The 26,598-nt window shown below is 44.3% G+C and overlaps 4 protein-coding genes across 13 annotated transcripts; 2 read left to right on the top strand and 2 right to left on the bottom strand.

The window, feature by feature from the left end:
* Positions 1-486: 486 nt before the first annotated feature.
* On the top strand, positions 487-4,381 carry gp9 (glycoprotein IX platelet). 2 transcript variants are annotated; one of them, XM_076740225.1, is made up of 4 exons: positions 487-617; positions 970-2,022; positions 4,144-4,216; positions 4,287-4,381. In XM_076740225.1, exon 2 carries the CDS (start codon positions 971-973, stop codon positions 1,772-1,774), a length of 804 nt encoding a protein of 267 aa, XP_076596340.1. In that variant the 5' UTR covers positions 487-617; position 970; the 3' UTR covers positions 1,775-2,022; positions 4,144-4,216; positions 4,287-4,381. The 2 variants fall into 2 exon arrangements, with proteins under 2 accessions (XP_076596340.1, XP_076596339.1); XM_076740224.1 differs by having other exon boundaries at positions 850-2,022.
* LOC143326572 (haloacid dehalogenase-like hydrolase domain-containing 5) lies at positions 2,429-7,180 on the bottom strand. 2 transcript variants are annotated; one of them, XM_076740223.1, is made up of 8 exons: positions 6,237-7,180; positions 5,357-5,560; positions 5,096-5,208; positions 4,902-4,995; positions 4,770-4,803; positions 4,462-4,636; positions 4,137-4,325; positions 2,429-3,672 (listed from the first exon to the last, which is right to left on the bottom strand). In XM_076740223.1, the coding sequence occupies exons 1-8, from the start codon at positions 6,354-6,356 to the stop codon at positions 3,276-3,278; spliced, it is 1,326 nt and encodes a 441-aa protein (XP_076596338.1). In that variant the 5' UTR covers positions 6,357-7,180; the 3' UTR covers positions 2,429-3,275. The 2 variants fall into 2 exon arrangements, with proteins under 2 accessions (XP_076596338.1, XP_076596337.1); XM_076740222.1 differs by lacking the exon at positions 6,237-7,180 and having other exon boundaries at positions 5,357-6,209.
* Positions 7,181-7,266: 86 nt separating this feature from the next.
* Positions 7,267-11,826, bottom strand: cnbpa (CCHC-type zinc finger, nucleic acid binding protein a). 3 transcript variants are annotated; one of them, XM_076740227.1, is made up of 6 exons: positions 11,742-11,797; positions 10,624-10,678; positions 9,567-9,690; positions 8,935-9,000; positions 8,514-8,712; positions 7,267-8,279 (listed from the first exon to the last, which is right to left on the bottom strand). In XM_076740227.1, exons 3-6 carry the CDS (start codon positions 9,685-9,687, stop codon positions 8,162-8,164), a joined length of 504 nt encoding a protein of 167 aa, XP_076596342.1. In that variant the 5' UTR covers positions 9,688-9,690; positions 10,624-10,678; positions 11,742-11,797; the 3' UTR covers positions 7,267-8,161. The 3 variants fall into 3 exon arrangements, with proteins under 3 accessions (XP_076596342.1, XP_076596343.1, XP_076596341.1); XM_076740228.1 differs by lacking the exon at positions 11,742-11,797 and adding an exon at positions 10,798-10,883; XM_076740226.1 differs by lacking the exon at positions 10,624-10,678 and having other exon boundaries at positions 11,742-11,826.
* raf1a (Raf-1 proto-oncogene, serine/threonine kinase a) lies at positions 11,057-26,580 on the top strand. Of its 6 annotated transcripts, none has more exons than XM_076740217.1 (19): positions 11,057-11,187; positions 13,567-13,668; positions 16,901-17,127; positions 17,291-17,403; positions 17,525-17,627; positions 18,191-18,348; positions 18,769-18,858; positions 20,750-20,903; positions 21,383-21,502; positions 21,655-21,679; positions 22,171-22,286; positions 22,963-23,080; positions 23,285-23,369; positions 23,493-23,669; positions 23,769-23,815; positions 23,949-24,067; positions 24,166-24,297; positions 25,160-25,294; positions 25,387-26,580. In XM_076740217.1, exons 3-19 carry the CDS (start codon positions 16,927-16,929, stop codon positions 25,525-25,527), a joined length of 2,034 nt encoding a protein of 677 aa, XP_076596332.1. In that variant the 5' UTR covers positions 11,057-11,187; positions 13,567-13,668; positions 16,901-16,926; the 3' UTR covers positions 25,528-26,580. The 6 variants fall into 6 exon arrangements, with proteins under 6 accessions (XP_076596332.1, XP_076596331.1, XP_076596333.1 ...); XM_076740216.1 differs by lacking the exon at positions 11,057-11,187 and adding an exon at positions 13,376-13,463; XM_076740218.1 differs by lacking the exons at positions 11,057-11,187; positions 13,567-13,668 and adding an exon at positions 14,096-14,831 and having other exon boundaries at positions 17,528-17,627.
* Positions 26,581-26,598: the final 18 nt, after the last annotated feature.

Here is a 26,598-nt window from a genome sequence, read left to right as displayed (position 1 = left end):
TTACACCACCTATGGGTGAAAAGTGCACCTGCTGCACAGTTCCTTGTAGGATCAGCTACATGCAACTCATACCTCTCAGCTTTAAAGCACTTCTCTGAAGCTGTGGAAGTGTGACCTTTTTATTCTTGGATTGCAGATTTTCTTGGATCACTGCTGCTCAGCCTCAATTTATGTCCGTCCTGCTTTGCAGCTCAGAATTTCCTCGAGCTCATTCAGCGCTTGGCCTTCAAAATATCTCATAGTTCACATCTCATTCACACAAAGCTGTACACGCTCTCCTAGCAGCTCCACCATGTCAGTAATAAACAGTGTGTGGGAGAGCTTCAGCTAGCCCCCCCTGCCGTTTTTAATAGATTAACTCTTATCTCCTTTAAGCAGATGGATTCCCCTCGTGTCAAATGCGCCATAACCGTGCAGTGTTATTGGTGCACTCCTCATACAGACGTTGTGCTGTAACACAACAGTTACAAAACAGGGACACCTTGAGTTCAAGAGAACTTTTGAACTGCTCCTCGGCTCGAACGCGACATTGGACCACAACAGAGAATATATAATGTTATCTTAAGAGATGACTGGCACCACAAGACGTAACTTGGAAGCTGTTTTTACTTGAAAAGGTTTGTACTATTTAAGTTCAAAAAGAGGGGTTTTACATTCACTTTGTAACTTGGCTATATCTGAATATTTTAGTCCAGCTTAAGAATGCACATGAATAGTCAACATCTTTCATCTCATAGATGTGTAAATTTGGCATAAACAACTATGATTCTGAAAATTGATCGTTTTTGTTTGTTTCTTAATGTTAACCTTGTCCTAATGCACAGCTCTGTGGACTATGTTGTGTTCTAGAATCCTCCACTGTAACAACTTAGGGAGTGCAGCGCTGTAAGCATCTGCTAAAGCATCCTCTTACTGTGCAAGACGGAACTGAACAGTGCAAACAGGGAATAACCCTTTCCTATCCCACAGGATGCTCTCTGCTTTAAGCTTAGCTGTCCTCCTCTTGGCCACATCAAGTGCACGCACTACTGGTCGGCCCTGCCTATGTTCAGCCCTCCGGCCTGCTGGCCTGCAAGTGAACTGCAGCTCTTTAAACCTCATGGAGCTGCCTCATCTGCCCTCAGACACCACAGAGCTCCATGTGCAGGACAACCGGCTCACCTCAGTGTCTCCAGGCCTGTTTGACAGACTGGTTGGTCTGGAGAAGGTCTCACTATCTGGGAATCCCTTCCACTGTGACTGTAGGATCCAGTACCTGAGGAACTGGCTGCTAAAGAACAGGGCTATTGTTTCCAAGGAGCCCACCTGTGCCAGTCCGAGCTCCGTGGCTCAGAAAGCCATCACAGAACTCACTGATGACTACTTTTCTCCCTATTCCCCGGCAAGCTGTACTGATGGGCCTCTTAACACCGTGATGGGAGTGATGCTATGCTGCGTGATTGTTCTGCTTCTGTGGTGTTTGAGGCTAGCCAAAAAGTCCACCATCATCCTATACATAGATGAGAGACATTCCGGATTCGAGGCCATCCCTTTGCAGTCACGGAAGCCGAGACACAGGAGAAGGCGGCAAACTGGGCTGTCAGAGGTCAGCCGGGACTCTGATTCTCTCACTTGCACGGAGGATCTAGAAAAACCACTTCTCAACATGGACTTACTGCCACAAGTACTGGATGTGCTGCACAAGAAGCACAATATAAGGATAAACCTGCCTGAGCGACCCCGTCGTCTGCTGCAGTGGAATTACAAAAACACTGCGAGTGAAAAGCAGAGTTGATCCAAGGAGTGCTGAATCAAGGGCAACTGGCTTCTTCAGTTCTAACTGACTGGTGGGGGAGTTTCACCTCTGTAGAGTTGTTATCCCGGTCATTGATAACACCTGGTTCGTTTGTGCTCCTGCCTGTTGCAATGGTAGCTGTTTGAAATAGAGATGAGGTCAGTCACAAGGCAGCCGAACACGTTTCTTTCTGGGTTTTTTGAATAAAGTTAAACCGCTACAGCCGTGTCTCCTGAGACTTCTTCTGGGTAAGTGCTTCTTTTCTCACAATGCAACCTAATTTTATTGAGGGAAATGTGCCTAATTTGCATGATAATATCATGTCTTATGCACATTTTAACGTGCTATATTTTAGCATAATTAATCATGTGCTGACTATACAGATACACCAACATAAGAAAACATTAAAGCACTGAGAACTATTTTGGCCTCTAATTGTATCAGAAATGACCAAGAAGTAAGAGGACGTGCTACATGTCTGCTATATATCTGTCTTACAACTCAGAAGACTGAGCCAGTCAAGCATTTGTGTATATGGCATAGAGATGGTGCATAACTTGGAGACAAGTCTAAACTGCTCTGTGTTGCAGGTGCCTAATTAGAGCGATCTTGGTGTAAACATCTTGGCCAGTTTTCATTGAAAAAACACAATTTGCAAAACGAGTGCAATTATTTCTTATATTTTCTTAAGTTACATATTTACAATGAGGAAGTTACTACAAATGGTCGAACATGGGGTGGTAAAAGACTTTGATTGGCATTGTATCTGAATAAATGTCTACTTAGCTTTTGCTTCCAGAGTTAAAATTTTAAAGCATAAAAATGAGTTCTACATTATAATAAACAGGTTATGGCAGGAAGATATGGTAACATTTAACAAAGATGAAAGTCTCTGGTCTGTGCAAATACTGGTCAAGGCTCTTACAAATAGACAAATGCGGACAGACAGTACTATTAGAGGACAATATTGCACATCAAACAGTTGTTTTTTTTGTTTTACAGTTAAAATATTATTCTCATATCCATGCATAGATTTTCCAGGGTAAAGGGGTAAAAAAATGGCTAAATGTGTAATAATAAAAAGTCAAATGTTATCTGAATATGTTTCTTAAAAACACTTTGCAGTTTTGGTAATAAATATAGGATGATTTCAGGATTTGTAATTATCTAAAACATTACTATCATCTAAAAAAATACTTATTAGGGTCAAATAAGGCCATTATTACACGTTTCCTTAATGAAAAACACGTAATTAAAGACTATCACAAAAACAATATAAAAGAGACAGTAACAGTTACATGATTAATTTTCTCTAAAGTTTGTCTCAATGTTAAAAGTTTGGAGGACGACCCATATTTTGTCAATGCCCTGTCAGGTGGTTAAACAAGTCCACAGTGTTAGGCTCCTACAGGTTCATGCATTAAAGTGGTATACCCTTTAATGCTTCGCTCCCCCTCAGCTAGGACCTCCGTGATCACACAAAACCTGTTGGATCAAAACTCTACTGAGGCACAAACTTCTCCTGCTCAAAGATGAGGTCAACAGCTTCTGCCACGTCCTGCACGATGTGGTCCGGCTCCACCAGCGCCGGGTCGAATCTGAAGTCCCGGTGCCCGTGGAACACAGTCTCTTTGATGCAGTGACTTGCATCAGACGGCACCTCTGCGTTGGGGTTGTAGACCCCCGTGCAGACTAGCACCGACTTACAGGAAGTGGCAGAGGGCAGCGCTAGCTCGCTCTCCAGCAGATTGTCCATCTCCTCTTCCTGGGGCACGGCAGCGGTGGACCCTGTGGCGGCCACCATCTTCGCAATGGCTTTGGGGTTCTTTCTAGCAACTCTCTCCTCCAGGTAGCGGTTGTATAGATTGGCGCCGTAGATGTCCGTCATAAGGTTGTCCCTGAGAGTGCAGAAGACACAAAGCTCGTCCTCATACTGACATGTGCAAGAACATGTTTTTCTGCTGCTCCACTGATGAAGGAGCAATTAAAGCAGTTAGATAGCGCTGCAGTACGAACACAGAACAGCTGTACCAGCAAACCGCAACACGTGATGAAAAGCTGAACTGAAACATGCAAGTTCTGAAAAGAAAGCGTGACATGTCCTCTAACACGCTTGCAGGCAACTGACAGGATCGAGTTCTGTATTTTCATGTGATAGTTCTCACCGCTTTGTTGAGTAACGCCTCAGGCTTTCAAGTCGCTGGCAAACAGCCAGGTGAGGTGAGGTGAGGTGAGGTGATTACACACTCTTTTAGTGTGCAGTGCTCATTCCTGCTGTCTGCCTCTTTTCATTCAAGTCTCATCAGCTCCTCAGTTTATTGCATAACATTTGCAACACAGCCAAATAACACTTGTATCTTACCCTATAGCATAAAGGGAAGTGATGGGATGTTTCCACTGCCTCTGCATGGCCTGGCTCCGGATGACGTACTCCGCAAAATGGTAGGTCAGCTCACTGGGTTTCCCAATGAGAGCATCGTACTTCAGGTCTTCACCCGTTATCTTCTTATAGATGTTCTCTAGGCACACAAGAAATGTCCCGTGGCCAAACCTTGAGACGACACGAGACAGTGGAAGACAAAGGGACAGATTTACATCGGCACCTCCAAGAGACTTTATTTGTTGATGGTAATAAATGAAATCCGTCTTTTAAATCCTCTTTGCCAGTGCTGACTTTTAACGCTTACCGTGGAGAATGGGCCTCGGCCATCCACATGAGGTCCATGTTGCAGGCCAGCAGGGGGACGTGAGGTGTCTTTTGGGTCTGGTGAACACTGCTGAGGTTACCGTTGGTCAACAAGACGTCAATTATCAGCTGCAGGTTGGTCTCCCATCGAATTGGCTCCCCGAACAGAACCACAGCTGTACGTGGAATCAAAAGATCAACATGAAAGATCTTTCATACCAGCGTTATTGAAAAGCAGGCGCCAGTGAGTAACACTGAGACTGACTGCTGATAAACCTTTGAGATGAGACAAGAAGCACGTCTTCTTACCTTCAACCTTTGGCAGGTTGCCCACAGGATTGGACTGGAATGAAAGAAGAGACGCTAAACACGTGCCGTGGCTAAAGAACAGTTTCTGTTTCCATAACTGACAAATTTCTACTTTCTCTTTCAATATCTCACCGGCAGTTTAGGTCTCCTGTTGTGATCCACCATGTCCAGCAATGGGAACGACTCCCTCAGCATGTCAATACTGACAACATTCTTAAAGCCCACGCTAGAGACAGAGGGTTAAGGACAAACCAGGAGTGACATGCCAGCCTTTAAAACTTTAAATGGGCCACAAACAGACAAGGTAAAGCAAGATTCCAGGATACTTTTTAGCAATTTCCAGGACCGGTCCCTGTCCTGACACCAGCACACACTTGTCATGAAACTTCTTAAACATCCTCAGAGGACTATGGGACATGATGACTTGATCTTGTGTGATCTGAAAATAGATCAAGAGTCAGGAGAGGTTAATGGCAGAAGTGACAGGGGACACCAGAAGAATTCATTCATTACAAAGAAAAAAAACCAACACAGATTTCCACAGAAAAGCCTCCAGGGCGACTTCTCCCAACAGTCTGCCAACTCACAGGCACTCCCAGGATGTGAGACAGCTGGTCTGCTTTTGTCTGTCGGAGGCAGTTCCCGGCGTTCGTGACGAAAACAACCGGCACCGCGAACTGGCCCCGAGAGTCGACCAACTTCTCGAACGACTTCTTGGCGGCGGGGATCGGCATCCTTCCGCGGACGAGCACGCCATCGATGTCGAACAGCAGCCCGAAGCGCGGCTGCGGCTGCAAGGGGAAGGACAAGCACAAATTATGGAAAAGAAATGGAAAAGGAGCGCAGAAAAACAAGCAGCACAGCATTCCGGGGCGAAAAACAAGCGGGGTGAGGGGCTGATTCGGTTGAAAGACGAGCAAACAGGAGGATTTGTGGCTGTGCACAAGCATTTAAACAGATGGGGAATCACAATCGCAATGTTAAATGACTTCATATGTACTTTGTATCGTGTTATAATGTGTGTGAATATAGTTTCCACGCGTTTTTTTTTCTAATATCAGTGACAGGGCTGACTCTACATCATGACATAATGTGGGCCCTTTATTATTTTTGCAACATACGGGGAAGCCACGGAGAATCCACGGTGGGTAGTGACACGGTAATGTATAGGGGATCTGGTTCCATTGTAAGCATTTAACAAATAATCCTCCAGCTACCCAAACATGCATGTAAAAGGCCATTTCTTTCTCTCATTGCTTTTCCTGTTACTGGGGCTGAGAAGACGGAACACGGTGTATCAGCTATTGTTTTTCCCCTGTTGTTTCCTCCGGCGCATCCACATCTGAGAAAGTTCCATATAAGACCGTATGCGCCGTCGATTGGACCCGCTGCAAACACAACCTGAAGCAAAGTATCGCCTTGTAAACAAATGCCTGAGCCGAGGCGCAGCAACAGCTCGGATCGTACCTTGCTATTAGACTGAGTTCCGCAAAACCCGCACCGAGAACCGACAATCCCAGCTTTTCGTCGGGCTTGACGGTTACTCAGGGTGAACAAACCCCGGTAAAACGACAGGAGTCCCCTCATCTCCTTTATTTATCACCGGGTTTCAAAAAAAAAAGAGAAGAATATAAGTGAAAAGAAGCCTGCATGAAGCGTGAAGCCGGCTCGGTCCGGCCGCGCTGGCTGCTGCGCTTCTTTCTTTTTTTCCCCTCAGATGTTTCCTCGGCTGTAATTTGACTGGGCGAGACCCGATGACGACATATGAGGAGGGGCGGGTCTCCTGCTGCATCTCTGCCGGAAGGAGCCGGAGAGCTGCATCTGCACCGCAACCCCCGCTGCCATTTTAGACACCGAGGTGGAGCTTTGTGCGTGACGGGCGCAGCAGCAGCTCGGCGGAGAGCAGGGAAGGGCTGCAGAAAGCACACAAGCCACCTGATCCCCATCACATTTCTGCCTGTGTGTGCGTGCACATATTCCACGGTGCGTCGTTCATTTGCACAACATGGACACCGATGAGCCTTCTCCATTTTACCGTGAGGACGCAGCCAGTTTGGTCACTGGTGTCACATGCAGCGTTGTGCCCTCATGACCTGGATGTGCCTCAGGGTAGCTAAATTTTGCTGCAGGGGAGCAAAAGGAATTTGGCAGGGAAATTTGAGCCTCTCTGTTACAGATGACGGAACTCCCTTTCCAGTCTTACGCAACGCGCTCTGTAAAATGAGTCCTTTTTTAAAATAGAAGAGTGAGTGCGCAAATACAAAGGCAACATAAGGTTAAGGTCAATCCAGGTGAATCACTGAGATTTGATTTCGATGCCTTTTAAGATAGCAAAAGGGCAGATTGCAGGAATACCAGAGAAGGTATGTGGTTAACCTGCAGATCAGGTGAGACGTTTGTCTGTTTGACAGATAGCTTCAGGAGGACAAACGCCTGCAAAGAAAAGGCATCTCAAAACAAGCACTAAACCTTGGCCACTGAAATCAGACAACAGCTCTTCCCGGTGCTCCTCCAGCTTTATTGATAGTTTAAAATTACATTTCTATTTTCTAGGACTTCAGTTGCACTTTCCTTCCGACTTAAAAACTGAGTACAAGCAAATGGTATTTATACAGTAGTCTACGTGATATTGTACAAAAATAACATTTTGATTTCTGTGAAAACATTTCATTCCCAAATAACTCCTAATTCTGCTGTTCTGACGACTGTTCTTGATGCTAAATTTTGCCAAGGTATAAAACAAAAAAAAAGAAAACAAACAAACAAACAAAAAAAATTCAAAGCCATTTTAAAAGTAAAAGTATACCTTGGTCTACCAAGTGATATTTAAATTGTAAACAGATTTCTATAAAAGAACGTGTTTCTTTCAATACCTCCAAAATTTTTATATCTTAGCAATATAACATGTAGTTTGTTATCGCCCGCTTAGCTGCTTGTAGGGCTGAAATGCATCATGTTATGAGCGGTTTCCATGTCATACTCTCTTGGCCAACTCATCCCACTAAAACAAACCAAAATAACCATACATGGAAGTTCGGTTTCCATTTACTCCCTTCTTCTATTCTCATTTTACTGAGGCTCTCTTCCACAAGCTCAGAGGTCCTATAGATTCCCATATGTTTAGTCCCATTTATTCATCTCTGTTCACCAGTGGCTTGAAAAGGGGGGCTCTTTAACAAAGCATTATACATAACACTGCTACCAAACTAAAACATTTTTGTATTGAATGCAGAAAGATATTTTTTCACCCCTTTCATTGTGTTTCATGTCGAGAGGCTCACTGGCCTGGGACTAGCCTCTGTTAGCCAAACTTTGGCCAGTGAAGAGGATTCAGAGAAAATAATACAACCAACCATCAATCTGAAAAAAGGAGGGGCAACAGAGGGCACTGATTATGCGCTGGCTTCAATGGTGCAGTCTTTTGCCAGGTGGCCTGCCTTTCCGCAGTTGTAGCAGTTAGTCTCGCTGGCTTTACTGCATTGCACAGCAACGTGACCAATCTCGCCACACCTGGGGGGGTGGGATGGGATGGGATGGGATGGGATGGGGTGGGGTGGGGTGTGGTGGGGTGGGGGGGTTGACGGTTTCAGAAGACAAAAAAGCACAAGAATTAAACCAGGAACACAATAAGCTCACTTAAATGTCAGAGAGAAGAGACAGGGATTTTAAATCATTTCATACAGAATGCCAAACACGATGGCCCAGAAGCTAAAAGAAAATAAAGGACCAAAACTGAAGACTCACCTGTAACATTTGACCTTATCGCAGATTTTCTGGATGTGGCCAAACCCACCACAAGAGTAGCACTTCTGCTCGTTGGCATGATCACAGTCACGGGCCATGTGGCCAGCTTTGCCGCAGGTGTAGCAGAGCTGCTCCCTCTCCTTTTTGGGTTCCTTGCAGTCCCGGGAAATGTGGCCACTCCTGTGACAGTTGTAGCACGCTGAACAGGAGAAAAAAAAAAAAAAGTCTGTCAAAATGTATTACTGTTAAATTAAGAGAAATTTGGTGAGAAATAAATATTAAATCTTACAAATACTATGCTGCGAGGGGTACCATGGAAATCAAAATGCGGTCAGTACATCTGTAACAGTGTTCTAAGAAAACACCACCTGACACCAACTAACTACAACTGAAACAGAAGAAATACAACTGCAATGCACACCATCCTCAGTTTGGTCACAGTCCCGGGCCATGTGTCCTTGGTCTCCACACCGATAACAGAAAAGCTCTGTAACGACAGAAAGACAATGTTTGTGCAGCAACAGTAAAATTCAAGCACTTTGAAGTTAACTAAATGAAAAACTTCCAGTCTCTTGAGAGCTTAATCATCACATTTAAATTATTATTACTATAAATGCAGTAGTGGATACACATATACATAAATAATCACTTTATTTTCCAGCTCTTCATATTAACTTTGACTGATCATGATTATCAAACTAATGCTTGCTAATTTCAACAAGAGACAAAATGTGACTGGATTGTTTCATTTCAAAATATAAAGAAAATTTAGTTTACATGAGTGATGTGTAGATGAAACACCAGATTGTTGAAAAATCAAGCATTTTAAAGGATTATATTCAAATTCAAGCATTTTCCTAACCTTGAAAACATAATGTCTAAAATTAAGAATTTAAGGCTTCTAAAATTAATACTACAAAGTTTCAATTTACAGTTGTCCAAGTGTTTCTCCTCAAATTAATGTGCTCCATCAGGAGTGCTCTGCTGAGACCCATCTGTAACCCAAGTTATTAACTATTATCTACAGAATGTGGCCTTAATAGAACATAGTACCCTTGCCTCGTCCCCGACCCCTGCTGCTGCGTGCACGTGAACCGCTGGCATTGGGGCAATTCTTAATCCAATGCCCAGAGCGGCCACATCCAAAGCACTCGCTGTTGCTGCCCAACTCCATTATCTAGACAAAAAAAAAAAGAAGCACATATTAGTTAACAAAAGCTCCTAATAAAATCTCTACATACATAATTGAACTCCCACACAGTCTACACTGGGTGCAAGAAACTCTTTTTCAGCTGTCCATCTCACTGGGCTTTCTGACCAAACACACAAAGGAAGATAATATTATCTTGGTGCGCACCAGCATTTTTCAACCTGGTTTTGTGCTGAATGAATTCAGCTTTGGCCCCCTAATAGGCCAGCCTCTCTGAAAATGCATGCACGTGCATTCCAGCTGACAGAATGCCGTATCATATTTTTAGTAACCCAGTTACGCACCTGTACATTATAATCACACATGTCACAGGCAAATATGAGAGCACATGGATGCCAGGTCAAATGAAGTTTTGAATGCGGCCTCTCAAACAATTAAGCTGCTTAGTGTGATGTTAAAACCTATAAGCACTGACCAGGCATATTAATCTTGTCACTGGTAGCCAAATCTGTTAGAACTTCTTATAAAATCACTTCGAGACATAATGAGCTTTTGCATTCGCACACACATATTATGCTATTTGTCATATCTAGTATAAACGCCTGTTGATCAGTAAATCTTTCCTTTTAGCTGATGCAGCCGTTTGCACTGGTGCAAAACAGTAAATGAACAGCTGATGGGATTGTTTGGTGCAGCCAGTGTACACAATGAGTGCTATGTCATCCAGAATGGCCTGATCATGTGCATAATAAAATTGTCAACATAAACTCTATTACTTTTACACAATTCTTCATGTCAGAGCCAAGTAACAGCACACAACTCACACACCAGTACTGCAGGTGTCAGTTTAGCTTGGTGACTACCGGGGAATCTAATCTACGACCAAATGGAATAAATTTCAGCTGCGGTGTCTAATCATCATTGGCCATCAGACTACAACTAACTACCAAGCTAACTTACACGATTTCGTCAATGGAAACATGATGCGATGCCAAACTTCTGTTTGCTGACAGTGCTAAAGACATCAAGTCAAGAAGAATGTGGGTTAATGATTAATCAAGCTCCTCGCCATTAGCACCCAAAAGACGACGAAGGCTAACAATACGAGACATCTACATTTGAAGTAAACGTTACCTTTGTGGAAGAGGCTAACTTGTTGCTTCCAATTCGAATAACGGGTCCTCCAATTCCACGCCAGGCCTATATTTCTATCTTATATAACAGGGAACCGCTTAATTATGTTGCTCCAATATTCAACACATGATAGCTTATTTGCACTGGAGTACAGACAGCTGAGTTTTGATTATCCCCTGTGATTTGGTTAATTTTAGTGCTACAGGCCACTGACTACTACAGAGACGGCCATGCTGTGGGTTGTATGCTAACAGGGAAAGCTAGCTCCAGAGGGCAGTCCAGGCGCATCGTGTTACAATTAACATCTGCTTAAATACCAAGCCCCGTGTCAAACAAAGATAAAGGAAACTCGACTCGTATTAAAAGCACCTGCGGAACATCCACTCGTAGGTAAGTAAACCACACAACGCCTCCCAATATGTTTTTACGGTAGCAAAACAGAATGAAATGCCAAAGGTTGAAGCTCCGCTAACGTCGGCCTAGTCACGTTGATATTTCTGCGCACTCGCCAGATCCTAACGGTACTGCCGCTGCTGGCTAACACACGCTAGCGGACCACCTCACGACCACGACTAATAAACACGGTTCAGTCGACGATTAGTCTTCTTTGTCTAACAGGAACGTGTCGATTCAACGCGTGTAGTGATGAGGGTTTACTGTACACGGTTTCTGACGGATATTCAAGCGAATATACCATAAAAGCAAAATTTCCCGCGCAGGGCGCACACGCCAAAGTCGTTGTAACGGTCTAGCATTAGCAGGCCGGACTGAGAATCCGTCGCTCCATTAGAGCGACCAGGCCAAAGCAGTGCGTTTTTACAGAAGAACCCCGACCGAGCGTCAAATTCTCCGTTCTGGTCGACTCTAACGTGTCGTAATGTCACAGTTTACACATACACAACATCTCCTGATTAAATACATTTTTATGCTGTTTTAATGCTTACCTTGCTGGCTACCTAACTATGTCAGTGTTTACGCCTCCTTCTTTGCGCTACATGCGGTGTGAGCGAGAGTTCCTGAATTGTCATTCACAGTATCCAGTAGAAATCTGCATGGTCATTGGCCGAGCACCCCATAAACACCCAATCACACACGTTGATGTCTGGACACCGCCTCTATGAATCAGCCAATCTTTGATACGGATCCATTTTCCATAAATCGACTGGCCTCTTTTTACCCATTCGATTTGTAGCATTCAAAACGTCATTAGATTATAAACATCACGGAATGTACTAATACCATTATACTTATACTACAATTGTTACTACGTCTGCTACTAAAAAAAAAACAATAATGTGAAAGTCCAAACCCATGTGCAATTCTCCATTCCCTGAACAATTTTTACATTTTTTCAATTAGCAATAATATTTGTCTATACTGCTGCATACTTTTTTTTTATCCAATGTGCAATACTGAAAAACACTGTACCCTCTTGTATAGAATGTGTGTGTGTACATACATATACATACATATACAGTTTTGATTTTTAAATTTGTATTTCATTCCTTTCTATGTCATAACTTAAAAAAAGGTTTATATATACATATATATACATATAACATGAAACTTGAAACAGTTTCATATGATCATTATTAATTTTTTTATTTTTATTTTTTTTTTAACTTGAAATGAATCTGCATGTAAAGATACTGGTTTCTGTGCGCAACTTTAAGAGCCGAGTCATATGAGATTGTGTGCTAAGGCTGTGCTGCCACAACCCTAATCTTTCCTGTAACCCCTTTCAGCTAACTTTCCTGACACATCCACAGTTTTATTTAATTAAATCAATGGCAGTACCTGCAGTGTCTCAAAGTCCATGTCTCAGAAGCAGAACAATTGGTGCAGCACCTTGTATAGAGATGTCTGTATCAGGAACTCAGTGAGAGCTACCAGTGTTACTGGTTAAATTTAACCAGTCAGCTGGAAAAGTATATATGCTGTTTAAGTAAAAGGTGAATTTGTAGTGCTTGAGAAACAGACCTAAGTACACCAGAATCTTGTACTCTGAGCAATCAAATGTCTGGAATTGGGATGAGAGTTTAAATGGGCCTAAAACAACCAATGGTCAAAACAAACAGTGGTGCACGTGTGTTTGTGAATGGTGATTTCACATACACATTATTGTGTAACTCTGATGCAGAACCCTCTTCCTCAATGAGTCCTGATTACATCATATTTTTAATACAAGAGAAGTGACGGACAACAATCCATGTGAGCTGCAAGCATCTCAACTAACTGGCCTGAGTGCTCAGTCAGATCAATAAGTGGGAAAGATGCATTCATCTCAGTCTTAAGGTGGCTTTCGTTGGAAGACTCCGGGATGGCAATTGTTATTTCCTGTGGTCCTCATTCTACAGCTCACAGCCTTTAAAACAAAACAGGGGAAATATCACAACCTGCGGTGCATCATTTTGAACTGATTAAGAGGTGTATCACCGTAATATCCCACACTGACTGAAATACAGTGAGACTGCAGCTTGTAGGGTGGAGTACCTTAAAACGCTCCACAATGACAAAGCCCTGCCCTCATCCTCACAGAATACAGTATTTGGCATTTCTGTTGTTTGTAAGATGGAGTATCTATTTGAAAATGCTATTTTCAGAAAAGTATTCTAAATTGGGAACTTGGATGGGTGGAATGAAAGCGACGCAGGGATGTAACGTGGGTTTGTGATTTAGATATCTATCTGAAACTGTCTGCTGCTGCTCTATGGAAACAATGTATGTTGAAGCCATCAGGGCATATTGATGAAGCTGTTTTATTCTCAGATGGTGTCAACTGAAAGGACCTGTGTGTGATTATGGTATCTCAGGGGACCCCCACCACCACCACCACCACCACCGGGATGTCACAGAGACGGTGAACACATGGTGAGTGTAGAGGGCACCTCTTAACAAATGTGCTGTTTCAGGGAAAAGAACAAGGTGTGTTTTTGGCTGACAAAAGCTTGTGTTTCAGCCTGTTTGGACGTTTGAAAACATTTCAAATCCACATAAACTAAAGGATGATGCATTTCTGCTAATTTAAAAAAATATCCTCCCTTTGGTTGAACTGTTATCTTTACTATAGCCTGCATGCCATAGTACAAGTTGTCCCTTTCTGAGCAGATATGTGAAATGTGACATGACCAAAGGGGACGTCAGGTCAGCTCCAGGATCATTTTCAACAGGGTTGCACTGTCTTCCTATCGCCAGATGATGGCGCACTGGTAGTGAACAATGGATTTCTCCTGCGCTCCAAACCGGTAGTAGGCCGTTTTTTGCTTTTCAAAAGACACGGTTGCAACTAATATTTTAACAAATGTGAATTAAAACTATGCTAATGTTTCATACTCATTAGTTTTGCGAATTTAAACCAACCTTTGCAAGTATGAGCGAATCGGCGGCGTGGGCCACCTCACAAGACCAGATATAGGAGCGATGCATGTAAAATATGGTCATATATTAAGAAATCGACATTTGAAAACATGCAGCTGATCCTTTCTGAACAAAAAACAACGGTTTCAGCGGAGTGGGAGGGCTTCTATGTGCGCTGTAGTTGCGCAGTCTGAGTGATGCTTGCAACTCTTGTTATGACTGCAAGGTCCTGTTTCAATCACTGGCGTCAGACGGACGCACGACACCGACTCGGACCTCTGCACCTTCCCCCGAACAACGTAAATATTGATCGGTAAAGCGACGCGCTGGCGAGCCGCTGGACGGGAGTTTTAATTTGAAAGTGCTTCACGGGACTTGAAGAATATCCCTCGTCGTGTCACTTTGAGGGTCCGACGGATTTTTTCGCGTCCGCCGCTGCTGGCAGATCAAACTTTTCCTCTGTTGTGTTTGGAGGCTCGTAAAAGAGACCCGCCTATGACCTTCACGTCTTACATTATTGCGACATTTATCGGATGCAAGATAGTTTGAAACGATTTCTTTTCCGACGTCGACTTTTTTTCCCCTTTTTTCTTTGAATGCGTTGCAAATATGATGATGTCACCGACGCCACTTTTTCCTGAAGTTATGGCGGAGCACAACTTTCCTAACTTCTCTTGGTAAGCAAACACAGGCTGCTGGCTCCCAGCGTCTGCTGCTCTTTGAATCGTGTTTGAAACTCTATCTCCGACTGTTCAACAGCTTCTCCTTAAGACACACCACCGAGACCTGCATCGTTTGGACAAGTGAAATTTGAATGGAGGGTGGATCGAGCTTGTGCAGTGAAGTTTAGCGATATAGTTCGCCTCTGAGGGCCTCCAGGCAATTTCACAGCAATAAGTGGGTCCACCAAGCCGCCTGAAAACACACGTAGCTACTAATAGCTGCTTTAGTTGTGCAAATCGTGCACGCATTGGGCTGCGGGGTTACTTTACTGGTCCGATTAGTGTGAAGTTGGAGCTACTGAAGGCGTTCAGAAGTCAGTTTAGTGTCCGCCGATCTCTCCCAACATACGCTAACCTGCTGACATTGATCTCACCTACTTTTATGCCTTTGCAGTCTTCAGTCAAGGGACAGAAGCTCTCATGTGGACCCGACACTGGCTTTGTAAAGCTGACTGCGTTATGCAGACTGACCTGTTACGCGCAACAGATCCAAGCAGACGGGAGTAAAGTCTAATTATCGTGGATTTCACATTCTTTCTCTTGATACCCTTTTTTGGACGGATCACAGCACTTGTTGTGAACACAAGTCCTGCAGCATGGTGGGACAGGGGTTGGGAGACCCGCAATGATCCGGGCTCCTGCTTTTCTCTGCTATTGACATGCCGGCATGTCTGCTGTGACAGCTAACCACTAACCGCAGTAAATCATCTCTCCGGCGTTAACAGCTCCTTGTATAAGACACACCAGAGGTAATTGGGAGTTTTGCAGGGTGAAAGTAAACACACTGGATATGAGGACTAAGAATCAGTGAAACTTTAATGTGTGTGTGGAGGACAAGATCTGATTTATTAGAAAACTAGCTGAATTAATGCTCAAAGACATCTGATGTGGCATAAATTCATTCCACATTAGTTGTTTTATCTGGATTAGATTTACTTTCCTTCTGCAGAATTATGTTATTCTCTCTCTGTCTCTCTCTATATATATTACACACACACACACACACACACACACACAGATATATATATGCCTCACAGTTTGTATTGAAAACAAAGCAGCAGAGCACAAGAGGGAGCATATTTGTTTGTGATGAGCACGAGCAGCCTGAGTTATACGTTTTTTTGTGTTTTTTGTATGTCCTGATTTAGTTTACCAGTATTCTTTTCCTTTATTTCATAAGACCTGTACTTATACCTGTCCTGTACGTTACAGGCTGTTGAGTTTTGGTCGTGTGGCGCTGAAGAAGGAGTCTGCTGAAAGCATATACTGTAAATAACATGACCGACCTCTGTGGTGGCCTGAGCTTCTCCTGGATTAGCTTGTCTGCATTGCTCTGCGGCTCCCTCTCAAATGAAAAGGAAAAAAAAAGACAATTGCTGCCAAGAAAATCACATGTAGTATTCTTAAAAGTACTACTGTCACTTGATATAGCGAAGGGCTGAGCTCAGAGTTTGATGACCACTAAACGGTCCCTTTACTTTTCCTGTGACACCTCTGAAAGGCCTGCTGTGAACACACGGACATAACCATGCAAAGGCTGTAATCTCACCATCATCCAGGGGGGCTGTTTGCACTTGGTGAGATTATGTTCAGAGATTACACCAAACGAGTTCTCGATGATGCAACCCAAACCTATCGTTAGTTTGCTGCTTTATTTCCTGGCTGTGAAAACGTCTCGCTGTTGGAACCTTTTGCCTCCTGACGTGCATTCAAGCCAACCACAGCAGCTTTTTCAGCGGAAAGGGGAAAAAAAAAACTACTCGAAAGAAAGAGAAACTTACCGAAAGATAAGAATTTGGGCAGGAAATATCAGTTTAAAGTGTTATGTACCCTCAGAAAGACTGACGGAAAAATGGACTTAATTACTTTTACACTTTGAATCTGCGCACCACCAGTATCCTTCCAGAGAAGGGTCCTTCCTTCAAGAGAGCTAATGTAATATTGATTACACAGTCAGTTGTTGATGTGATCTTTCAGGCATTCGGCCGACTCATACTCCTCGTGTTTTGTTTTTCTTTTTTCAGACCATTGCGAGCACTTGGCTTTACTAATGGAGCACCTCCAGGGAGCGTGGAAGACCCTGAGCAACGGCTTCGGAATGAAGGACTCTGCATTCGAGGGCCCGTGCCTTTCACCAACCATGGTCCAGGGCTTTCCCTGCCAACGTCGCTCCTCAGATGACAGCAAGATGCCCGACTCCAAGACTAGCAGTACTATCCGCGTCTACCTCCCGAACCAGCAGCGCACTGTGGTGAGTTGCTCTTTTCGGCCTGTAATAGATGGCGTGCTGATTTCCAGACATCCAGTGAGGCTGCAGAAATAGTGCATTGATACGCAGCTACCTAAAGGCGTATGGAGCAGCTTACATCCTGGCATGCAAGAGAGGAATTAATCCTTCTTTTTTTGTCCCTCAGGTAAACGTGCGACCAGGTATGACTCTGCACAGTTGCCTGATTAAAGCGTTAAAGGTGCGAGGTCTGCAGCCTCAGTGCTGCGCCGTCTTCCGGCTGCATCCGGAACAGAGGAGGTGGGTTTGAAATCAGGGAAATAAGATCAGAGATTGAATAAATCCCATTCTTATCTGCCGCAGTTAATTTGCTTGCTTTGATATCCACTCATGTGAAGTCTTTCGTCCGTTTTTGTGACAGCAGAAAATTCCGGATGGATTGGAATACTGACTCCACCTCTCTGATTGGGGAAGAGCTCCTGGTGGAGGTGTTAGATCATGTTCCCTTGACGACACATAATTTTGTGAGTACTTTATGACTTCCTCACACTGGTAAAAAGAAGTCACTGCGAAAGAATTCTGCCTTGATTCCACCAGACTCGACGCTACAGTGTCGCATCTACAGCGCGGTTTTGTTCCGTCCTCCAGCTTCGTACCGCAGCCAGACGCTTTTCAGGAGCGGAGCGTGTTGCCTGCTTGCTCAGATTTTGTAGATTTTCTTTTTAATTCTAGATTTTTTGTAATCCTCCATGGGTAATTAGGCTACACAGTGAAATGGGTTCTTTTGTTTTGGCTGTTTTTACAAACAGGGAATCGGCACAGGTTGTTTTATTTTGAAAAATGACTGGATGCTCTATGCTATTTCTGTGTGTGACTTCCTGCCCACCTCGATCTGCTGTCTTCCCTCAGAAATAGACTAGGCGCGTATTTTAAGCGGAGCAGAGTGGAGAACCACCTCTGGGATGTCTCTGAAGCACGCCGTGGCGCGTCTGGTGGAATCACCGGCGTCCTCATCGCGGCCCGAACGTGACACAGCCGTGCACTGTGGAATTAAGCTGTTGACGCATTTTCTTTCTGTCATTCTCAGGTTCGGAAAACATATCTGAAACTAGCGTTCTGTGACATTTGCCAGAAGTTTCTTTTGAACGGTTTCCGTTGCCAAACTTGCGGCTACAAATTCCATGAGCATTGTAGCACCAAAGTGCCCACGATGTGTGTAGACTGGAGCAACATCCGACAACTCCTGTAAGTGTCTTCGCCTTCACATGAGAGCATAATGTAAAGAAGCCATCACTGAAATGTTAGCACACTCTGTAACAACACTTTCCTTAATCCAGCCAGTTCGGAGGTTCACTGTGCATCAGAAAATGGGGTATTGAGATAAAAATAGACAAAGCAAGTTCAGCCGATACTACAGGTTTTCTGATCAGGTCTAAACTCATATATATGGTTTTGCATACTCGCGCTGAGAATAGCGGCTTATTCGTGTTGATTTGCATGCAGGCTGCAGGGCCAACAGTAATCATTAAAAGATCCATATCATAGACAGTGAAGAGATAAGCCCTTTCACCTGACAGCTATTGTCTTCAGCGCTCGGCTGTTACTCGATTCAGCACGCAGACATTCACTGTGGGAGATTCACCGTCTCTCGCTCTCTGTCCTCAGGTTGTGTCCAACGCCCGGTGATAGCGGTGCCCCGTTTCTGCCCCCGCTCACGTCCCGACGAATGAGGGAATCCTTAACACGGTTTCCAAGGTGAAGAAAAATTTCTTTTTACGATCTATCCATAATTCATCCGTCCAGTGTTTTTATTATTCTAAGATGGATAGTTTACCTCCAGTACTTCAGTTATTGTCCGCCTGTGGATTGAAAACGCTTTTGCTGCATTGAGTCTTCGCCTTCTGCGACCAGAGGAGAGAAGAGTGAAATTACTTCTTCTTCTTCTTCTTTTTGAAAGGTGGCCTGTGGAGTTTTCTTGTAAACAAACAAAAGTTAATGTTTACATTCAGCGTCACTCACCAAGATGCATTGTGTGTGTCCTTGTGCTCTAACGAATGCGTTTACTTCCTCATGAAACATTTGAAAGGCCAATTTTTAAAAAGTATTTTCAACCCAGCATTGTTTACTTGCCAGCAGTCCTCTTCTTCCTCTTCTTTGCTGGTGTATTGCTGCATATCGGTGTGTCACCACCACCTGTACATCAGTAGAGCAGTGTGTAGCATGTGGCGTGTTATCCGCGTGCACGTCCCTGTGCTTCCTTGTGTGCATGCGACACATTAATAACCGCACATAGAAAGGGGTTCCACAGCTACTAGACAGCCCGGCTGTCTAGCACACTTGGTGCCGTTTGATGCTGATTTTGTCCAGAGTGATGCTCTGAAGTGCTCGATGGTGTGTCACCCACTATAGTGTCTCTGCATGGATCGTTTAGTCTAGTTTGTGGTTGGGTGTTGTAAGGAGAGCTAATGATCGGGGTGCTGCTTGGCCACTGACAAAGCAGAAAGGGTTACTGGAGAATAACGTGGAGGTGTCCGATCTGTAAATAGCGGTTTAAGGAGCCGTCATCGTTGTCATTTTCTGTTACACGTCCTGCTTGATGGCAACACAGTTGTGGTTGTGTTCTCATTTGTAAAGAAGCTTAATCTGAATTGAAATAAATCCTGTTTTTAATGACGTCCTCAGCTTTATGGGGGCTTACCAGTCCAAGTGCTGATGTAACGACAGGCGTGAAAAGGGCCTGTTGTTTCAGGAGCACTTAAAATGGTCAAAAAGCACTCCGAGCTGCCAAATTAGCACTCACAAAGTATTAAGTTGTTCCATGCAGAGCGATCTCAAATACTCTTTTGAAACAAAGTTTTTGTGTTGCCAAAAGGGGGGATTGTTCTCGGGGAGTGCACCCCATGGCCGTAAGTGTGATTTAATATGATCTCTGTTTATATATGCTTCATTTAGCTGGAGTTCCACTGTCCCCATTTTAACCAGCGGCTCCAGTACAGTGCAGTTATACGTCCAGTAAAAGGAGGTTTACCGAGCGCACTGGCTAAATTCAGAGTTTATTTATGCACACGAGGCATTGTTCTTGTTCACGTGTTTTTGGATATGTTAACTTGTTATGATTAGCTTTTGTGCTTGTGAAAGCGAACATCTCAAGTCAGACTAGCGTTTGGATTGTTTGCAGATTAACATATTTGGCTGGTGAGCTTTGTACTCTTCATCTGAGCCAATACTGATCTTGGCAAACACCAGGGGCAGAATACCGCTACAGTGTCAAGATATCCAAAAAAGGGATAAGAGGAAGGTCACAATAAAATTAACCAATAACTACTTCCTCACAGTGCCATTCTTCAGTTGTACTTGCTGGCTTCTCATTGATTCTGCGTGTGTGGTCGCAGTTTGTTGATGGCACAGCGTAAACACACAACACTTGAAAGGGGAAAGTGAGAGAAAATGACTGAAATGAAACCATTAAGCTCCTGCACCAACCACCGCCACACCCCACGGCCGTCCATTTACAAAGAAGTCGCGGAACTCTGTTTGCCTCTCTTGTCAAATGTCAGCGCTGTGTGTCATTTTGAGGCACTGACGCAAGAGCTAGACGAACAATAGCCGCATCGTCTTAAGATTTGATCCTTTTGCACCTTCGCAGCTCAGCCCATCGATATTCCACCCCTCATGCCTTCAACTACGCCACGCCCTACCCACCCACAAGCGGAGGTCTCTCCCAGAGGCAGCGCTCCACTTCCACGCCCAACGTCCACATGGTTAGCACCACCCTGCCTGTAGACAGCAGCATGATTGAGGTAACTACACACCACATGGGCCCCTTGGGTACTCCTGTAGGTTCGAGCCACTCCTAAAATATCCCCTGCCTGAGAGTGATCTTGCCCTCCTATGTACATCTCAGGCATTCCAACTATCTTTGCCTTCGTCTTTTCTACCTCTTATCTACCTCTGCGTTGAGTCATCCACCTGGACAGGGTTGAGCCTGTTTTTGTGTAATTCCCCTGATGGCATCTTATTTTAGTGTTTTGTTTTTTTTTTAAATGTGCGACACTTGACTTCCCCCTGTTCAGTTGTAGTTTCTGCTTTTTTACTGCCAGTGTTCTTGCGTAATCTGCTCACTAGCTGTGCATGCTTTGTCGAATATTTTCCCTTTATCGTGCCCAGGTAGAAACCTGGGCATCACTCTTGCCACCTCTCCTTCATCACTTTCCTTTCCTGTGTCCCCTTTCCTCCTTTTCCTCACTGGTCTGTCGTATTGTACCCTGCTGGGGAGTAGCTAGACTGCCTGAATACCTCCCCCAGCTCCTGGTGCCATAGATTCTGGCTGAAGAGGAAAGTAGGTATTGTGCACTTCTCCCAGTCTTTTGTTGAGGCCTCATCCGAGAGTCCAGAAAAGGTTAGAAAGCAGAGTGTCTGAATGGCATGCATTGCAAACAGGCTATCTGCATACACATCTTAGCGTTGAAGTCAAAGCACGAGTGACAGTGCAGCATGTGGTTTTTACTGTTTGAACCCGCTGACAGAGCTCTGTGTTTCTTGTCTCCGTAGGATGCGATGCGTGATCATGACTCGGGTAAGTGCTCGCTCTGCAACTCATGAGCATCGTTTCGTGCACTTTTGAGCCACATCCCTTCACCCTCGCCGCACCAACCCCACCCCCCCTTTTTGTTGTGCATTCAGGTGTTAAAATTCTAAATCCTCCGTCTCCCTGCAAAACGGAAATTTCTCATCGTTGAATAATAACATAATGCAAGAGTAATCTGCATGTGAGTCTGTTGCAAGGGGAATCATGAAGGGGGAGAATTGGGACAAAGGTTGTGTCAAAAGTGGCTCAGTATTCACCATATAGTTGAGTCTATGCTTGTCTTTTTCTCATGTTGGCCGAATGTCTAGAGAGAATTCTTATATCCCATTTAGTGGCTTCTAAAAAAGTTGTTTTCCCGCCTGACACACGCTATAGTCCTCTAAATAGAGTTCCCGGTATAGTATGGAGTAAATGATTTTGGGCACAGCCAGTCTTCCATCCTGAATTGCTTCCTTCTCTTTCTCTCTGTATTCCTGAAGCTGGGAGTTCCCCCAGTCAGAGCCCGACAGGCTGGTCCCAGTCCCAGTCCAAAGCCCCCGCACCTGCCCAGCGAGAGAGGGCCACGTCCTTCAACACTCAGGAGAAAAATAAAATAGTAAGTTCCAGGTCTTGTCTTGTGGGCATTGGTTGGAGTAATGAATTACTTTCACTGTCCTGATGCATTCTGGGTCTTGAAAAGATGCTCTTGATGGATCCTCCAGCAGTGGCTTCTACCTTTTTACTTAGCAGCTTCTGCCTTCAGTGAGAGGTATGAGGCTTTTCTGCTGTTTTTCACAACCTGTGTCACAGTCGTGACTGCTGAGGCTCCTTCAGCTCAAATGTTTTTAAAACCGGGCTGAAGGAGTAAAGAAGTTTAGCTTGGAGCAGACTGAGGAAGACTGTGTTAAATTTTATTGATATTATGTGGCCTAATATTACTGTTGTGCCTTTTTTGTATATTTTGTAGCCTCAGGTAAAGGTGTCCTCAAATTAATAGTTTTATTATATGACCCTCTTAAAAACGTAACGCAGGAACATTTACCCAGCATGCACTTCAGCTGACCAACTTTTGACTTTTATCTGAGTACATTTTTAGTAATGTTATTTTTACTTAAGTACTTCTAGTGCTTTTTCCATTCTTGCTTGTATGTTGTGTGTATACATAAATACTCTGAAACCAGTTGGTGCAATCTACCCTACCCCACACAAGACTGGTTTATCATAACTGGCACTGTTTATTTTGTGTGTCTCACATCAGTTGCACCCTTTTTTTTTTATTTCTGCTCATCCAGAGGCCCCGGGACAAGCGGGACTCTAGTTACTACTGGGAGATCGAGGCCAGTGAGGTGTATCTGCACTCCCGCATCGGCTCCGGCTCCTTTGGAACTGTATACAAAGGGAAATGGCATGGTAGGAATGCGTTTCACATGGGGCAGGGCACTTTCAGGTGGAACTACTACTAGTGCTTTCACACTTTCAAACTGCACTTTCCACTCCGATGCTAACTAGACGGTTGGAAAATCAGAACAGAGTGTGTGTGGCATTTCCTTTCATATGAGGTTAGAGTGGTTTTTATGGGTCAACGGTAACTGAGGCAGAGTGTATTTGTTGTAGGCGATGTAGCGGTGAAGATTTTAAAGGTGACCGATCCCACACCAGAGCAGTTCCAGGCATTCAGAAACGAAGTAGCAGTCCTGAGGTAAGACACGACACTGGGTTTTCAGCTGTTTTGACAGCTGCAAAATTGTTGAATTCTTACCGAATCAAACTGCCTTGTCTTTGTTTTGGTGATTTCCTCTTCCCTGTCGCCTCTGGTTGCTAGAAAAACACGACATGTCAACATCCTGTTGTTCATGGGCTACATGACGAAGGACAACCTGGCCATTGTGACGCAGTGGTGTGAAGGCAGCAGCCTCTACAAACATATTCACGTCCTGGAGACAAACTTCAAGATAATCCAGCTGATCGACATCGCCAGGCAGACAGCTCAGGGCATGGAGTGAGTCCTAACGAGCAGAGCTTTTATGACAAACAACATCAGAAAGAGCCAAGATGTCATCTAATTACTTTCCCCTTTTTTTTTTGTTTTCATTTTTAGCTATCTGCATGCGAAGAACATCATCCATCGTGACATGAAGTCCAACAGTATCCTTTCTTTCAGCTGTTTCAGCATGTGCACTTAGATAAAGACAAAGATAACAGCACCGTATTCTTCACACTGGTCAGGATCTGCGTGTCCTCGCTGTGTTTTAGCTGTGATTCCTTGACAGCAGCTTAGACATCTTCTTGCATGAAGGGCTAACGGTGAAAATTGGGGACTTCGGTCTGGCTACGGTGAAGGCCAGATGGAGCGGCTCACACCAGGTGGAGCAGCCTTCTGGATCCATTCTCTGGATGGTCAGTAGCACAGCTTTGATTTCGCTGAAGCAATGAGACAACTATGAGACGCAGAAAATGTCACTCCTCATGTTTGCCTTTTGTCTTGATGCCCAAAGGCTCCCGAGGTTATCCGGATGCAGGATAACAACCCCTACAGCTTCCAGTCTGATGTCTATTCCTATGGAATTGTTCTCTTTGAGCTCATGACGGGAGAGCTCCCGTACTCCCAGACAGCAAACAGAGATCAGGTAAAGTGTCATCATTTACACGTCATACAGCATGTCAGTAGTTCAGTCGTACAGCAGTGCGTCTAGGTGACAATATTTAACAGTGATTTTGTTCTCCACATGCTGTAATTGTTTTCATTTAGCAAATACATTTGCAAAAACCTCAGGGTTGCAACTCTTTGCTGCAGTGTTAGATTTGGTCATTTAAAACACGGTTACTACCCTGCAATCAAGCGTGTGTCTGAGCTCGCCTGGGTCCCACTGTCAGGCTGCAAGCCCAGGCCAGAAGGTGGTGGAAAGACACTGGGTCGCTGTCTGAAGGGGGTTGTGGAGCTGGCCAAAGGCCCACCGTGGAACAGAGGCGGGCACCCTGGAGCCACCGGCCTAATTTTAGATGCCGTAACACAACCCTGTTGGTGTGTGAGAAAAAGGGTGCATGGCTGTGCCTATGTGTGTGTCTGTGGTTTTTCGTCCTCCCGCAGGCCACAAGACCTGGTCTGGATCGTGTCTGGCTCCTCGCGTCTGTATTCAAATTTGGCTAAAGTTGCTGTACAAAGTGTGCCCATAAGTAACGTTATGATCCACTGTGTTACCCCAATTTGAAACTGTAGAGTGGCTTTGTGCTCAGCTGACCTGGCAAGCACATCGAGTACTGCTGTCATCCTTGATCTCTGCAGCATCATGCACTCATGCCTTCACAGTGCAGTGTTTTAGATGCCTTCGGCTCACTGGTCATATTTATATGGAATCTCTGAGGTGGACTGCTGACTGAGGATTGATCAGGTGTCTCTCTGACGGACTGACATCGATGAATAGTTGAGCTCATTTTCAAATGTGATCAACACATCCCTCGGTCTCATCTGCTGTTTCTCTGTCCTCTCAGATTATCTTCATGGTGGGAAGAGGCTATTTGTCCCCAGACCTCAGTAAGCTCTACAAGAACTGCCCCAAAGCCATGAAAAGGTTGGTGGCCGACTGCATCAAGAAGTCCAAGGACGAGAGGCCGCTTTTCCCGCAGGTGAGCCACTGTCTTGGCAATTGACTTCAGGATGAACGAAGAGCATTTCCTTGTAAAATAATCTTTTTTTCCTCTTTCCTGCACTTTTTTAGATCTTGTCATCCATTGAGCTTCTGCAGCATGCCCTCCCTAAGATAAACCGCAGTGCCTCAGAACCGTCCCTGCACAGAGCTTCTCACACTGAGGATATCAATGCCTGTACTCTGACCTCCACCAGACTGCCTGTTTTCTAGAGGCTCGGACAGCATTACCCCCCCCCCCTTTGAAATATCCAAAATAGTCCAAATGCTCAGTACGCCCAAATTCTCTACATACAGATGCCAATATAGACCTAAAAATGCACATGCAATCATACATAAACCCACGCTAATCCATAAGATATGTTAAGGAAAACCTGAGAGAGGGAAGTGCAGAAAGAAGCGCTTCTGAGATTCACTGTGGGAGGGAGTGAGTGACGATGGATCGCAGTGGGATGCCCACATGAAGAGGTGGTGCCTTGCTTATCACTGCACGTATTAAGAAGTATGCAGAGGCTCCACGGTGGCAATGCATTTGGTAAAATTTGTAAATACATGCACGCACACCTACCTAAGACAACGATAAATGGACGCTGAAGGAAACTCGAGAGGAAGACCGAGACGTCTCTCTTGATTTGGGTTCTGTGACGTGAAGCACACCCTTCTATCTAGTTGCCGTGATGAAGAGGACCTTTAAAGCTTAAATGCCTTAAGAGGAAACAAAGCCTGGACGAAGATCCTGCACAATTCACCTCTTGTTATCACAAACAAAGCCGTTGGATGTAGTCCATTTAGTTGCACAGCAGTAGTTGATTTTGCATTGTCTTAAGTGATAATGAAGTAGATATGGGAAATTGTTGTCTTTTTTTTTGTTGTTGTTGTCTTTCGACTTCTTTTAACTGTCTTTATTTTTGTGGGTCATTTTGGAGGAATTCTAGCCTGTCAGACAGTGAGCATGAGCGACGACGGAAAAATTGAATTTGCACATTTTAGCAAAAGCAATGGTTATGTTTCACCAGTCTACAGATTGGCTTCATAGCTCTGAGTAATCCAATCTGTAGATACACACACATTCTCATCAGTCCTCACTATAGGTTGGTTATCATGAGCTGGACATTTGGCGGTTGTCTTAAATATTTAAAATGATTTGGAAACTAATTTGTATTTGTTTATCATGTCTCTTTCAGGAGGTTAAACGTTTTATTGTGAACTTGGTGAGAAAGTTGTCTATTCAATATTTTAATAAAATTAAGTTAAATTTCTTTGCCAAAGAAGATGTGTTTATCT

Source organism: Chaetodon auriga, chromosome 10 (assembly GCF_051107435.1).
Source record: "Chaetodon auriga isolate fChaAug3 chromosome 10, fChaAug3.hap1, whole genome shotgun sequence".
Classification (NCBI taxonomy): Eukaryota; Metazoa; Chordata; class Actinopteri; order Chaetodontiformes; family Chaetodontidae; genus Chaetodon; species Chaetodon auriga.
This window is presented reverse-complemented; position numbering and strand designations above follow the sequence as displayed.